Source organism: Trichomycterus rosablanca, chromosome 9 (assembly GCF_030014385.1).
Source record: "Trichomycterus rosablanca isolate fTriRos1 chromosome 9, fTriRos1.hap1, whole genome shotgun sequence".
In the NCBI taxonomy this organism is placed as follows: domain Eukaryota; kingdom Metazoa; phylum Chordata; class Actinopteri; order Siluriformes; family Trichomycteridae; genus Trichomycterus; species Trichomycterus rosablanca.
In genome coordinates this window covers 15,497,885-15,514,512 of record NC_085996.1, presented here as the reverse complement: position 1 = coordinate 15,514,512, position 16,628 = coordinate 15,497,885, and the positions used below count along the sequence as shown (strand labels likewise).

Below are 16,628 nucleotides of genomic sequence, written 5' to 3'. Positions count from 1 at the left end.
TGTCGAAGGACACCAGGAAGAAAATTGTAGACCTGCACCAGGCTTGGAAGAGTAGATCTACAATAGGCAAGCAGGTTGGTGTGAATAAATCAACTGTGGGAACAATTGTAAAAAAATGGAAGACATACAAGACCATTGATAATCTTCCTTGGGGTCAAGATCTCATCCCGTGGGGTCAAAATGATCATGAGAACGGTGAGCAAAAATCCCAGAACTACACGGAGGGACCTGATGAATGACCTGCAGAGAGCTGGGACCAAAGTAACAAAGGCTATTATCAGTATACACACTACGCCGAGAGGGACTCAAATCCTGCAGTGCCAGGCGTGTCCCCCTGCTTAAGCCAGTACATGTCCAGGCCCGTCTGAAGTTTGCCAGAGAGCATATGGATGATCCAGAAGAGGATTGGGAGAATATCATGTGGTCAGATGAAACCAAAATGGAACTTTTTGGTAAAAACTCAACTCGTCGTGTTTGGAGGAAGAAGAAAAACCCAAGAACACCATACCTACTGTGAAGCATGGGGGTGGAAACATCATGCTTTGGGGCTGTTTTTCTGCAAAGGGGACAGGGCGACTGATCCGTGTTAAGGGAAGAATGAACGGGGCCATGTATCATGAGATTTTAAGCCAAAACCTCCTTCCATCAGTGAGAGCATTGAAGATGGAACGTGGCTGGGTCTTCCAGCATGACCATGATCCCAAACTCACCGCTCGGGCAATGAAGGAGTGGCTCCGTAAAAAGCATTTCAAGGTCCTGGAGTGGCCTAGCCAGTCTCCAGACCTCAACCCCATAGAAAATTTGTGAAGTCTGTGTTGCCCAGCGACAGCCCCAAAACATCACTGCTCTAGAGGAGATCTGCATGGAGGAATGGGCCAAAATACCAGCTACAGTGTGTGCAAACCTGGTGAAGACTTACCGGAAATGTTTGACCTCTGTCATTGCCAACAAAGGTTATGTTACAAAGTATTGAGTTGAACTTTTGTTATTGACCAAATACTTATTTTCCACCATAATTTACAAATAAATTCTTTAAAAATCCTACAATGTGATTTCCTGGATTTTTTTTTCTCATTTTGTCTCTCATAGTTGAAGTGTACCTATGATGAAAATTACAGACCTCTCTCATCTTTCTAAGTAGGAGAACCTGCACAATCAGTGGCTGACTAAATACTTTTTGGCCCCACTGTATATATATTTATGTATGTATGTATATATATATATATATATATATATATATATATATATATATATATATATATACAGTATATATATATACTGTATATTAGGGCTGTATATTAGGGCTGTCACGCGATTAAAATATATATAATCTCAATTAATCGCATACTAATAATTAAGCAAAATTTAAACAGTTCTGCTCCTTTTTAATGCAAGAATATGTTTACCAATAAAAACATTCATAAAATATGATAAAATTATTAAATCTAAATTCATTTTAGAAAGCACATTATCTGACAGAAGTGAGGATCTTTTCCTGTTCATAACCCTGACACTGAAAAACAGGTGCACCAACCATACAAACCAATGGAGGAGGGCCAGATTTGATAATGTGAAAGTGCCTGAGGGCCAGCAGTCCCTGATGACATTATTTTAAACAATAAAATATGCATGTCTACTTTTGGAGTATTTCCTGGTATACATAACCATAAGACAAAAGAAAAAAAAGAAATTCATATTAAACAATCCTTGACATTTTGCTTAAGTTTTCTGGCTAACTCAGAAATCATGCTTTTCAAAATATTTTGATCTAATATTAGGCATCAATAAAGCATCAAAACACAGATATGATTATTTCATAGATCTATTAAGAAAACCTTTTAATACTGTGTTTGTGCAGAAACATGACTGGGAAATATTGTTCTAAATTACCATTTAAACACCTATAAATACCTGAAACAGTCAAGTTACCAGACATTATAAGTTATATAGCTATAAAAAAAGTGTTAATTAATACAGTCCATGTAAACGCTTAGTCCATATAAATATCAGATAAAATGTGTTTTTAAAAAAACTACAAACATCACAAATATAAATCATGTTTATAGCCATGTGATAGAATAACCTGAATAAACTGTAGAGACCGGAGGGGGAGGAGGCGGAGCTACGCGGGTTTGATGGACAGGTCTAGCAGCCAACGGTAATACTCGTTACAAAGATTGCGTGATTTCATTCATCTTTTCATCAACACGTAAAAAAAAAAAGTGAAAAACTCTAAAAGTAGTTTTTCATCGGACAGCGACGATTATTGATTACTTTTTTCAGTTTGAACAATTTAAGACAAAAGATGCGGGCCGTATAAAACCCGATCGCGGACCTGCCTGCTTATTGTGATCTGTTTAACAGCAGTGTTTGTAAAGTTCCGTGTACAGTTCATACAGTTAATTACCACAGAGACACATATTTACGTGGCACAAACAGCCAAATAAATATATATATTTATATATTTATATATATATATATATATATATATATATATATAAATATATAAATATATATATTTATTTGGCTGTTTGTGCCACGTAAATATGTGTTCATACAGTATTATATATATTATATATTATATTATATAGTATTATATATATATATATATATATATATATATATATATATATATATATATATATATATATATATATATATATATACAGTGTATCACAAAAGTGAGTACACCCCTCACATTTCTGCAGATATTTAAGTATATCTTTTCATGGGACAACACTGACAAAATGACACTTTGACACAATGAAAAGTAGTCTGTGTGCAGCTTATATAACAGTGTAAATTTATTCTTCCCTCAAAATAACTCAATATACAGCCATTAATGTCTAAACCACCGGCAACAAAAGTGAGTACACCCCTAAGAGACTACACCCCTAAATGTCCAAATTGAGCACTGCTTGTCATTTTCCCTCCAAAATGTCATGTGATTTGTTAGTGTTACTAGGTCTCAGGTGTGCATAGGGAGCAGGTGTGTTCAATTTAGTAGTACAGCTCTCACACTCTCTCATACTGGTCACTGAAAGTTCCAACATGGCACCTCATGGCAAAGAACTCTCTGAGGATCTTAAAAGACGAATTGTTGCGCTACATGAAGATGGCCAAGGCTACAAGAAGATTGCCAACACCCTGAAACTGAGCTGCAGCACAGTGGCCAAGATCATCCAGCGTTTTAAAAGAGCAGGGTCCACTCAGAACAGACCTCGCGTTGGTCGTCCAAAGAAGCTGAGTGCACGTGCTCAGTGTCACATCCAACTGCTGTCTTTGAAAGATAGGCGCAGGAGTGCTGTCAGCATTGCTGCAGAGATTGAAAAGGTGGGGGGTCAGCCTGTCAGTGCTCAGACCATACGCCGCACACTACATCAAATTGGTCTGCATGGCTGTCACCCCAGAAGGAAGCCTCTTCTGAAGTCTCTACACAAGAAAGCCCGCAAACAGTTTGCTGAAGACATGTCAACAAAGGACATGGATTACTGGAACCATGTCCTATGGTCTGATGAGACCAAGATTAATTTGTTTGGTTCAGATGGTCTCAAGCATGTGTGGCGGCAATCAGGTGAGGAGTACAAAGATAAGTGTGTCATGCCTACAGTCAAGCATGGTGGTGGGAATGCCATGGTCTGGGGCTGCATGAGTGCAGCAGGTGTTGGGGAGTTACATTTCATTGAGGGACACATGAACTCCAATATGTACTGTGAAATACTGAAGCAGAGCATGATCCCCTCCCTCCGGAAACTGGGTCGCAGGGCAGTGTTCCAGCATGATAATGACCCCAAACACACCTCTAAGACGACCACTGCTTTATTGAAGAGGCTGAGGGTAAAGGTGATGGACTGGCGAAGCATGTCTCCAAACCTAAACCCAATTGAACATCTTTGGGGCATCCTCAAGCGGAAGGTGGAGGAGCGCAAAGTCTCGAATATCCGCCAGCTCCGTGATGTCGTCATGGAGGAGTGGAAAAGCATTCCAGTGGCAACCTGTGAAGCTCTGGTAAACTCCATGCCCAGGAGAGTTAAGGCAGTTCTGGGAAATAATGGTGGCCACACAAAATATTGACACTTCAGGAACTTTCACTAAGGGGTGTACTCACTTTTGTTGCCGGTGGTTTAGACATTAATGGCTGTATATTGAGTTATTTTGAGGGAAGAATAAATTTACACTGTTATATAAGCTGCACACAGACTACTTTTCATTGTGTTAAAGTGTTATTTTGTCAGTGTTGTCCCATGAAAAGATATACTTAAATATCTGCAGAAATGTGAGGGGTGTACTCACTTTTGTGATACACTGTATATATATATATATATATATATAGTTGGGACAGTGGTAGCCTAGTGGGTAGAGCTTTGGGCTATCAACCAGAAGATTGGAGGTTCAAATACAGGCTCTGCTATGCAGCCACTATTGGGTCCTTGAGCAAGGCCCTTAACCCTGTCTGCTCCAGGGGTGCCGTACGATGGCTGACCCTGCGCTCTGACCCCAGCTTCCAAACAATCTGGGATATGCGAAGAAAGACTTTCATTGTACTGTACACCTGTATATGTACAGTATATATGACAAATAAAGTATCTCTATATCTTTATATATAACCAAATGCACTCTTCTCACAAAACTTGTATGTATGTGGGGATTTGTGCACATTCAGTCAAAAGAGCATTTGTATGGGTGGGCACTGATGTTGGTCAAGAAAACCCCAATTGATGTTTCAGTTAATTCCAAAGCTGTTCAGTGGGGTTGAGGTCAGAGATCTGTGCAGGCCACTCTAGTTTCTTTAGACAAAGCTTTTCTTCATGTCTTTATGGACTTTGCTTTGTGTACAGGGGTGCAGTCATACATACAGGGAACATACAGTTTCATTTATGTATTTGATTTATTATATCTGTTAGATTTATTACATGTTACACCTGTGTTTTTATTTTCATGTTTTGTATTTCACTGCTGTACAGACTCCCTACAAATCAACTTTAAAGTTTAAAGTGTGTGATCGAGTTTTGTTGTGAATGTTTAAATGTTTATGAACCCTGCTGTCTTTTTCCTCAGTGGCAGCTGGTGTGTGATGAGGAGTGGAAGGTCCACATTGCGAAGTTTTCCTTGCTGGTTGGCTCCATATTTGGTTACCTGCTGATGGGCGCTGTGGCAGACTGGTAAGCTACTCAGTGTGATTTTTCATCATTTTCTAAGCCTCATTTAAACATTTTCTCGGTCTAACACAGGGGCGGAGGATTCAAACAATGATTCTATTACAATCCTCAGAAATTCTTTCACACACAACACTGGTGTGTTCTTTTATGAAGTAGTGGTTATGCTAGCCATTATAAGGTGGGTAAATTGGGGCCATAAATGAATTGCACATGGTTGACAACAGGACTTCCATTGGCTGTGGCATTTAAACAATGCTTGAATTGTATGAGGGGACCCAGTGTGCGCCAAGAAAACATTTTCTCTTTAGCAAAGTTTTAATAGCAATCCATATTTTTTTTATTAGGATACAAACAGAAAATACAAGGTATATGTACACAAAATAACACAATTTTAGGAAAAAATGGCTTCTACAGGCAAAAGTCAGTGTTTAGTTTGACCTGCCTTGGCACTAAGAACTCTTAGTCTTTTAGGGAATCTTGTATATTAAACCAGGCTTTTTACAGCACTTTCTGTCAGTTCTTCTCTAGATTTAGTCTGTCTTTTATTTCTTTCTCTGTCCATGTGATTCCATACTACCTTTATTATTTTATTTAAATGCAAATAATAAAAACAAATAATAGTAAGAGTTTCTTACATTTACTATTAAAAGTACTATTACTTTTATTTGATTGCAGACAGGATAAACCTGATATATTTTATGTTTTGTCTGGTTAACTTCATTTTATTTATTAATAAACATCCATTCCTGCATTTCAGGCCTGCAACACATTCCAAAATAACTTGGGACAGTAAAGCATTTACCACTGTAATGTTGCCATTCCTTTTCACCACACTTAAAAGACGTTTTGGCACAGAGGAGACCAAGTAATTTTAGTGTTTCAGCTTTTATTTTGTCCCGTTCTTCCTGCAAACACGTTTTAAGATACGGGGTCATTGTTGTTGCATTTTTCGTTTCAAAATTCTCCGGGTGGCTAAGTGGGTAGCACTGTTGCCTCACAGCAAGAAGGTCCTGGGTTCGATCAGCAGGTGGGGCGGTCCGGGTCCTTTCTGTGTGGAGTTTGCATGTTCTCCCAGTGTCTGCCTGGGTTTACTCCGGGTGCTCCAGTTTCCTCCTACAGTCCAAAGACATGCAAGTGAGGTAAATTGGAGGTACTAAATTGTCCATGACTGTGTTCGATATAACCTTGTGTGAACTGATTAATCTTGTGTAATGAGTAACTACCGTTCCTGTCATGAATGTAACCAAAGTGTAAAACATGACGTTAAAATCCCAGTAAACAAACAAATCAAAATTCTACACACATTCTCTATTGGGGACAGGTCAGTACCCGTACCCTCTTCTTCCGCAGCCATGCCTTTGTAATGTGTGCAGCATGTGGTTTTGCATTGTCTTGTTGAAAAATGCATGGACGTCCCTGGAAAAGACGACGTCTTATGCCAAGTTCACGCTACACGACTTTCTGATTTGTTGGGTCGCTGTACAGTTCACACTACACGACTGAATCTCTTGCACTCGGGAGTCTTTCAGTCGGTGTGTATTTCACACTACATGACTGATCGGTGATAGGGGGTTTCACACTACACCATCTATCACCAACTGGAATCGCAGGCGAGCTTCTCTGATCTCCCAAACTACGTTTTGTTTTTTGATTTTTTTACAAAAACAAACGTGAGAAGTGTCAAGAGGTTTAATGATACCACGTCCAAAAATGCACGTCAACAAGTAGCGAGCGATTAAAGTGTTTGTGCAGTGTAAAATCAAGGAGGAAAAATAAATGAATCTGAGTGGATTTGGCAACACGAACAGTATGGATTGTTCTATAGTAAGTTGGAGGTTAATTAATATTTTTGCAATGCAGCGTTTGTGTTTTGTAGAGAACGATCAAGTCAGAAATACTGTAAAACGGGTGTGTGTGCCGGTGTATTCTGATATAAACTATATTATCCTCCTGTCCCACCTGTTTACACTCCTCTCCTGCGTTTCCCCTCACACTGTATCTTGTGTTCTCATTGACTGTTCGACATAGCACTCACTGCCAGTCGCACATCTCAGATCAGATATCTGACATGCTAGAAATCTCGATCCGGTTGGATCGAGTTGTTGGGTAGTTCACACATAACGATTGAGAGCCGAGTTTTGATCGCCGAGCAAACACCGAGTTGCTCCCGAGCCGGCAAATCAAGCGCCGACCAGTCGCCAAACGAAAATCAGGGCAAAAATCGTGTAGTGTGAACTAGGCATTAAAGGCAGCACTTGTTGCTCTAAGATCTCAATGTACTTTTCTACATTAATGCTGCCATCACAGAAGTGTTAATGACCTTTGCCAAGGGCACTGACACTGCTTCATACCATGACAGACCCTGGCTTTTGGACTTGTTGCTGATAACAGTCTGGATGGTCTTTTTCGTCTTTGGTCTGGAGCACACAGTGTCCATTTTTTCCAAAAAAGACCTGGAATGCTGGAATTGTTGAGTGGTGGTTCTTGATGCAGTGCCGTCTGAGGGATCGATGATCACGGGCGTTCAGCTTAAGCTTGCGCCCTTGGCCTTTACTTACTGAAATTGCTCCCGATTCCTTGAATCGTGTAATGATATTATGCACTGTAGAGGGAGAAATCCGCTCCAATCTTTCTTTGAGGTACATTGTTTTTAAACATTTCAATCATTTTCTCACACATTTGTTGACAAACTGGAGATCCTCTGATCATATTTGCTCATCAAAGACTCAGCCTTTCCTGGATGCTGCTTTTGTACCAAACCATGATTACAATCACCTGTTGACATCACCTGTTTAAAATCGCATCATTATTTAGTCTTTTCACCTCATTACTAGCCCAAAATTGCCCCTGTACCAACTTTTTTTTGGAATGTGTTGCAGGCCTGAAATGCATTAATGCATAATGAATGTATATTAACAAGTGAAATGAAGTTGAGCAGACAAAACATAAAATATCTTGGGTTCATCCTGTCTGCAATCAAATAAAAGTCAAAGTAAATGTATCTATACAATTTTTGTGTTATCTTTATACTCTTTTTCATTAAAAAAAACATGCAAGATTGGAGTGAAATATTGAGAATTGTAACTCATCCATTCGCTTAACCTTTTCCTACAAAAGCAGGCACGTGTGAACTGATTCTGTCTTTCTGTGGACTCTTTCTTTCTCAGGATAGGTCGTATTCCTGTGCTGATGGTATCGGTGTTGTCTATGCTGGTGTTTGGCATAAGTGTGGCTTTCTCAGTGGACATGGCCATGTTTAGCACTCTGCGCTTCTTTGAAGGCTTTTGCCTGGCTGCTATCAGACTCTCTCTCTATGTGTTGAGTAAGTTCCCCCTTCACTGTAAAACTAATGCTTATGAACCGCAACAGCTTCTCATTCTGCTGTGACTTTGCTCTGCTGCAAATTTTTTCCTCCGTTTCACTAAGAGTATAGAACATAAGAATAACATTGCACCTTTCTTTGTTCTTATGCTAGATGGTCAGAAGCAGAGCGGTAGAGAGAACAGAGTGGCGACACTCCCATAGGGAACCGTTGTAACGGGGGCGGGACATATTTTCTGTGCAGCTTCCGGGTTGTGGAGCTCTGTATAGTTCCAAACAACCCATAGAGCCCCATTCATTTCCACTACTAATCAAGCATTTTTAGCTGTACGTATGTTGCTTTGTTTTAAAAAAATAATGAATTTAATGTCATTAATATACTTAATACTGTTATTGTTTAGCATTTGCTCAGCACTAAATGCTACATGTTTATCTTAATTAATAGGTATAACTGAATTTAGCTTAGTCAGTTAAGCTTAATGAATGACATGAGTCTTTTCACCTAAAATGAGTTGATTAATCAAGAATCTTGTTACAGAAATGATCATAAAACATTAGAACCACAATAAATCATTATACTTTTACTTTCATACTTAAGTACATTTGAAGGTAAATTTAGTTTAGTACTTTAGTGGAGGTAAAGAGTATTTTTACTTTTACTACTACTTTTACTGGAGTAATATTTTACCTTGGATATCTCTACTTTAACTCAGCTACATGGTTTGTGTACCTTGTCCACCACTTACATTAGACAAAATGAACTAGTGAATATTCATAATGAATTCATTAATGTATTACATGTAGGAATCAATTATTAATCACTCATGAAATAAGAGATGAATTCATGCTATTTCATGTACCTGCACTATAATGTTAAATATACGGTAGTGTGTTTATGAATCTGTTCATTCAGTGCAGGTACACCTTATGAATCCAGCACATGACTTGGTGTTTAGCCAAAATGATTATTATTATGAATCCTCAGGAAAGTGAAGGGAGAGTTTATGTAAAAAACAAAACATAAAAAAACTTTAATCTCTGTACTGTATATTGTCTCTACTACTTAATGATATCGCATTATGTAATGTATGCTAATATAATGTACTGTGTTAACAAGAACGACCTATTAACAAGTCATTATAAACATCAATCTTCCACTTCATATACCAGATTGACATTAAAGCAGATGCAGTAAATTTAAACGCAGTTGAAAATACCCAGAAATTGTACAAATGTTTATTATTTAGCGTTTAATATTTCATTCACTGCTGCCGGTCCCATATGACAGCGCCAGGTTTGTTTGGAACTATTGGAGGGTTACATGAACCACGTGGCCGCGTAGCGGCGAGATCAAGGAGTGTCGCAACTCTCTCTATCTACGGCTCTGGTCAGAAGTATGTTGACACTTCTCCTAATGCTTAAGTGATTGCATGTTTCTGTGTTTTAAATGCTGTTGCTTAATGCCATTGCTAAGTGCTATAAAATGAATTATATTAAGGATGCAGAAACTATACCAATTGTGCAGAATAAACAAGTATCTACTTATTGAATAGACAGAATAATCAGGGAATTAAAATGCTGCAGGACCATGGCTGGATTACTGACCGGGCCAATGGGGCCAGCGCCCAGGGGCCCTTGAGGTCAGGGGGCCCCGGGGGGGCCCTGGCCCAAAACATTTTGCGATGCCTATCAACATTTATGATACAATATATTTTTATTTCCGAGGGCCCTCCATTTTAAGGATCCTCTGATTATTAGGGACTTTGACCCCAGGGCCTCTTGGGGGCCCTAGCCATGCTTTTGGGGCCCCTAGCCATGCTTTTGGGGCCCCTAGCCATGCTTTTGGGCCCTAGCCATGCTTTTGGGGCCCCTAGCCATGCTTTTGGGCCCCTAATGAAAATGGATGAGGCGTTGTGGCACTGCTCTGACTTCGACTTCTGGCTATTAGGGGTCCTAGGAAAGAGGGGGGCATATTTTTAGAGGGCCCTGGTTATGAGAGCCCCTACCAGGGGGCCCTAGAGAAGAGCAGGGCATACCATTAGAGGGCCCTTGATCATGAGGGCCCCTGCTATGGGGCCCTTGACTTCCATAGAAGTCGTTTACCATGGCTCCTTGACTTTCTAGGGACCTACAAATTGCCAGGCAAGCTACCATATTTCATAACAGACGTTGTGTTGCAAATATGCGATTCAGGCCCTTACTTAATGTTTCTGAATTTGTATTGTTTCAAAATTATTATGTTCAATTTCTCTTAAGCGCAGAGACACAAATTAATTTAGCAATTTTGCAATTATTTAAATTTAAGACAAGCAATTTCAAGCAGTTTGAATGCATACACACACTTAACTGAGCTATTTGATGTTTTTTTCATGCCTGACAATATGTCCAACAGTGAGCTCACTTTAAAGGCTAACTCACTCGCTGCAGCATATCCTTCAGATCTGAACATGAGCCTGGCAGATGAATTGATACAATACAAATCATTCATAACAGAAAAAGAAAAATGTCCTAGTAAAATGCTCAAAACCATGATAAATTTGAATTTACAGTCAACCTTTCCAAATGTCTACATAGCACTTAGAGTTTTTTTGACTGTGCCTATCACAAATTGTGAAGGGGAGCGTTCATTCTCCAAACTGGCTCGTATTAAGAATGAACTCAGAACTGTCACTTCTGGCCATTGAATCAGATTTGGTCAGACAGCTTAATTTTGATGAATTAGTGGATGACTTTGCAAGAAAGAAGAGTAGAAAGAAACTTATATAAAATAGATTCTTGTGTTAGGGTTAGTTATTGACAGGTTGTTTAATGTATTAATTTATTTATGTTTTTGGAGGGGGTGGGCGCGGGGGTGGGGGGGTGGGGGGGGGCTACTCCTGGGCAACTCTTTGCCCAGGGGCCCAGACTATCCTTAATCCGTCCTTGTGCAGGACCTATACTGGTGTGTCGGATTGCCAGGGAAAACTTAGCAATTGCGTACCATCTCTGCAAAGTAAGTTGAAAAACACTTTAATAAATCATAAAAAATATTGATAGTAGTGATGATTGTATATAACTAACTACAATTGAAAAACTAATGAACATAATATGAAGACTGCTGTTATTTTAGGGTGTGGTGCACAGTGAAATCTTTTTTGGGATGCCATGACTATGTTTTGGAACCACTGGTATAGGTTTTTTTTATTTTGAAAAGTCAGTTTTTTTAATGTTTTCTTTTAGGACCTCTTGCAAAGTTTTCTTATTGCAATTTTGTTATCCAACACCATATGGCAACAAATTTAAATCTTAGGTAAAAAAACATTATTTTTTTTTAATTATTATTACATTTCAAAATGTTTAGCCACAGACTGAGCATAGAGCCAATATAGTATTAATTATGGTAATTTTTTATTTTTGTAGTAATGCATTAAACTAGCCAAAACTACAAACCCCACTGGTATTACAAGACATTTTGTAAGATGCATTAAAAACAAGAATTTGTTATTTGTTAATTCTCTTCAGCCTTTATTTAATGGACAGAAGTACAAAAAATTTAATGTCCTGGCTATCTAACTTGTATTTTGCAATTATAAACAGTTACATCACCTTTCCTATTAGTTACACTTTTTAGAAGGTCCTGGGTTCGATCCCCAGGTGGGGCGGTCCTGGACCTTTCTGTGTGGAGTTTGCATGTTCTCCCTGTGTCTGTGTGGGTTTCCTCCGGGAGCTCCGGTTTCCTCCCGGAGCTCCGGTTTCCTCCCACAGTCCAAAGACATGCAAGTGAGGTGAATTGGAGACACTAAATTGTCCATGACTGTGTTCAACATAACCTTGTGAACTGATGAATCTTGTGTAATGAGTAACTATCGTTCCTGTCATGAATGTAACCAAAGTGTAAAACATGATGTTAAAATCCTAATAAACAAACAAACAGTTACATGTTTTAATAATTCGGGAACTGTGGATACTAATTGTTGCACTTTATGCAAGTGGCATGTTTACCCATTCTTCCTTGATACAAGATTCAGCTTCTTAGTTTGTGGTCGTCGTCTGATTTCCTCCTCATTTTGATACTTACATTTTTAATAGGGGAAAGATCTAGACTGCAGGCAGGCCATTTAGGTATGCACAAACCCATAAATGACCATAGATGTCCGGGGAAAAGACGTTGCCTTAATAACATTATATGTCTCTTTAAATTTCCAGTATATGCCTCCATGTCAATTGTACCTTGACACATATGCTTGTCACCCACGGAATTGGAGCATACAGATGCTTACAGATGCTATTGCACCTTTTACTGACAACAGTTTGGATGGTCCATTTCATCTTTGGCACAGAAAATCTAAATTCTGTTGTTCCAAAACAATCTGAAACGTGGACTCATCTGACCACAGCACATTGCAGCATTTCTGTATAGAATTGCTGTATGGTCTTTTATGTGTTAAGTGACCAGAGTTTTCAAAATACGCTCAGGCCCATATAGCTATGGGTTTGTATCTGTAAAGGTTTTATTTTTTATACAAAGTGTTTACCTGAGGCAGTGGATTGTTGGCTTTATGTATTATAGCCAAAAACAATGTTTGCAAGCATACAATAAAACTAAATAACATTGTTAGTTGTAGTGCTGGGTGGTGCAGAGGTCTATTACACTAGTCAACCATCAGTGAGATCCAGGTTTGAATCTCAGTGGGTGCTATCAGCCAGTGATGCATCTACAAGTCAAGTCAAGTCACATTTATTTGTATAGTGCTTTTTACAATGAACATTGTTTCAAAGCAACTTTACAGACTCCAGGACCAACAGACCAAAAACCCCTGTTGAGCAAGCCGAGGGGGACAGTGGCAAGGAAAAACTCCCTACAGGAAGGAACCTTGAGAGGAACCAGACTCAGCAGGGACCCATCCTTCTTGGGTGGCCTGAAGGATGGACCCATCCTTCTTGGGTGGCCTGAAGGATAATTTGAATAAAAAGAATTTACACAAATCAAACAAGTAAAAAATTAAATTAAACTAAAAGTTATAACTAGTAAAAATAATTGGAGATCTTCATTATTTGTCTGTGATAAAGTCCGTAGTGAGTTCTTGACATTTTTGGTGCAAACAAGCCAGTGTTCCGTCACATCTAGCAGGAGCAGCATTGTTGGCTTTAACCTTGCGTTAAAACAACAGAACATGTAGTTAAAATGTTAAATCGTTAAGAGTAAAATGTCAGTTTTGTGGAGAGCAGCATGAGACTCCGGCACCCCTAATTATTACAGCAAAACTAAAAGGGAGAGCGAGCAGGTAACATAATTAACACAGACATAATTGGCTATATCTGGAGAGTGGGAGGCAAAAGCCCTGTGATGGAATAGGTGCCTCATCCAGGGTATTCCTACCTTGTACCCTGTTTTTCCTGCTGTAATTGGACCAGCCGCAACCCTGGCCAGGATGAAGCATTTGTTGAAAATGAAAAATGAAATGATGTTAGTTGTTATAATAGAGAAATATATTGTTATGGAAAGCTTTTGTGCTATTTTTATTAGAAGTTTATTTCTTCCCAACTGGGCCTGTCGCACTGCTGGGACTTAAATTATGTTCTCTGTGGTGGTTGGCTAAAGAACTAGACTACTGTACCAGTTGAATGCTGAAACTGATTAACTAAATAAACTGAATAAATTGAAAAAGAATTGTCTAAGCGGAATTTTGACTCTTAATTGTCTATCTGAACAGCTGAATGCAAGCTTGTTATGATGCATAAACTGGGTTTGAGTGGTGCAGTCAGAATTACACCGATCAACCATAACATTAAAACCACCTCCTTGTTTCTACTCTCACTGTCCATTTTATCAGCTCCACTTACCAGAAGCACTTTGTAGTTCTACAATTACTGACTGTAGTCCATCTGTTTCTCTGCATGCTTTGTTAGCCTCCTTTCATGCTGTTCTTCAATGGCCAGGACTCTCACTGCAGTGAGACTGACATGGTGGTGGTGTGTTAGTGTGTGTTGTACTGGTATGAGTGGATCAGACACAGCAGTGCTGATGGAGTTTTTAAACACCTCACTGTCCCTGCTTGACTGAGAATAGTCCCCCAACCAGAAGTATCCAGGCAACAGCGTCCTGTGGGCAGCGTCCTGTTACCACTGATGAAGATCTCAAAGATGACCAACTCAAACAGCAGCAATAGATGAATGATCATCTCTGACTTTACATAGATCATCTACATGGTGGACCAACTAGGTAGGTGTATCTAATAGAGTGGACAGTGAGTGGACACGGTATTTAAAAACTCATACCAGCACACTAACACACCACCACCATGTCAGTGTCAGTGCTGAGAATGATCCACCACCCAAATAATACCTGCTCTGTGGTGGTCCTGTAGGGGTCCTGACCATTGAAGAACAAGGTTAAGCAGGCTAAAAAGTATGTAGAGAAACAGATGGAGTACAGTCAGTAATTGTAGAACTAAAAGGGCTTCTATATGGTATGTGGAGCTGATAAAATGGACAGCGAGTGTAGAAACAAGGACATAATGTTATGCCTGATTGAATGATTAAACATTTTGTTCTACTGAGCCACACATGGCTAATTTATTCAAAGTTATGCTCTGTTGTTAACCTATCTTTTTATCTGCACCAGGTAAAAAGACTTTTTCTGCTCTTTCCATAATATTAGTCCTGCTAATTTAGTTTTTTTTCTGTGTGTGCTTGCATTAGAGTAAGAAAAATATTCTGAATAAAGTAATTTGTTTCTCCAAATGACTCATCACTTTTAGTCTGGCTATCAAATTACTGGCGGAGAGAAATAAAGAGCCTCTTTATAGAGATGCAAAACAATTTCATTGCAGGTTTATTATAGGAACGGCACAATCCTCTAAATAAATACATTTCATAACTGTATGCAGCGATATTAAAAACACAAAATTGTGTAAGCTTTTTTCATATCTTTTTTTTTCATATCCACCTTTGATCTTGATACATGTTATATTTCTGGTTTCAGTAAGCTTGCTGTGTTCTCTCTTAGGGATTGAGCTGTGTTTGCCCGGTTGGCGCTTCTCCATGACGATGGTTGCCAGTCTGGTGGTGGTGGGAGGGCAGCTACTGATGCCTGGCTTGGCAGCACTGTGCCGTGACTGGCAGATTCTTCAGGTCCTCATCAGTGTACCATTCGTTCTCATGCTTCCTTATATTTGGTAAGCTACTACAATATATGTATAGGAACAATATTAATATGCATTACATTTAACAGCAGCGATTCACATTTCATTATAATGAAATAGCCTGCTGGGATGAGATTATCTACTGGAAAGAGGGTGCCCTCTAGGTTCTAAAGTTCTCCAACTTGCATCTTAATATTATACTGACAATACATGATTTTTTAAGTTTATAAATAAGCAATTAATTACTGGTTTAATCTTAATGACACTGTTGTAAAACCATAAAAACAATAATGTATACAGTGCTTCTTACTTACACTATATGACCAAAAGTATTAACTACTAATTAGGTTTATGTTTCGGCCACACCTCTGCTAAAGTGTACAAAATTAATTCTTTTAAATAAATAATATGATTTTAACTTTGTGGCAACAGCTCAGGAAAGGTCCTTTTCTGTTCCACCATGACTTTGCCCCTGTGCACATAGCATGTTTGGTGTTGGGGAATATTTGGGATGAATTAGAATGTTGATTGTAAGCAGACCTGGCCTTCTTGTTAAGCATTAGCACCAGATCTCACAAATGGTCTTTCAGGCAATTTGTGCCCATTTGGGTAAAAGAGCATTTGTGGGCCGCTCAGGTGGCGCAGCGGTAAAACACGCTAGCACACCAGAGCTGACATTTCGAACTAGTCGGTTTGAAACTCAGCACTGCCATCCGTCTGGGCTGGGCGGCTATATGAGCAAACGATTGGCTTGTTGTTCATACAGGGAGGGAAAAGCCAGATAGGGACCTCATAACTGATGCAATTACGACCTTTGCTGGCTGATTGATGGCGTCTGCACTGAGTTGAGGGATAATACGATCAGGGTGTGGCTCTCCGTACACAAAGCTGATCCGCATATGAACTCGCCTCGAGCATGTGAAAAGATGCAGTTGGCTACTGCACACGTGTTAGAGGGGGCGTTCGCTCTCATCAATTGGGGCAGGGGTCAGCACCAGTAGAAAGGAAGCATAATGCAATTGGG

General features: G+C 39.3%; 1 protein-coding gene across 1 annotated transcript in view; it reads left to right on the top strand.

Moving 5' to 3' along the window:
- LOC134319904 (solute carrier family 22 member 23) overlaps positions 1-16,628 on the top strand; it is a 41,336-nt gene that overhangs the window by 12,371 nt on the left and 12,337 nt on the right. Inside the window, exons 2-4 of the mRNA XM_063001174.1 lie at positions 5,059-5,162; positions 8,327-8,481; positions 15,469-15,637. Coding sequence (XP_062857244.1) covers positions 5,059-5,162; positions 8,327-8,481; positions 15,469-15,637 — 428 coding nt within the window. The remainder of the gene's footprint in view (positions 1-5,058; positions 5,163-8,326; positions 8,482-15,468; positions 15,638-16,628) is intronic.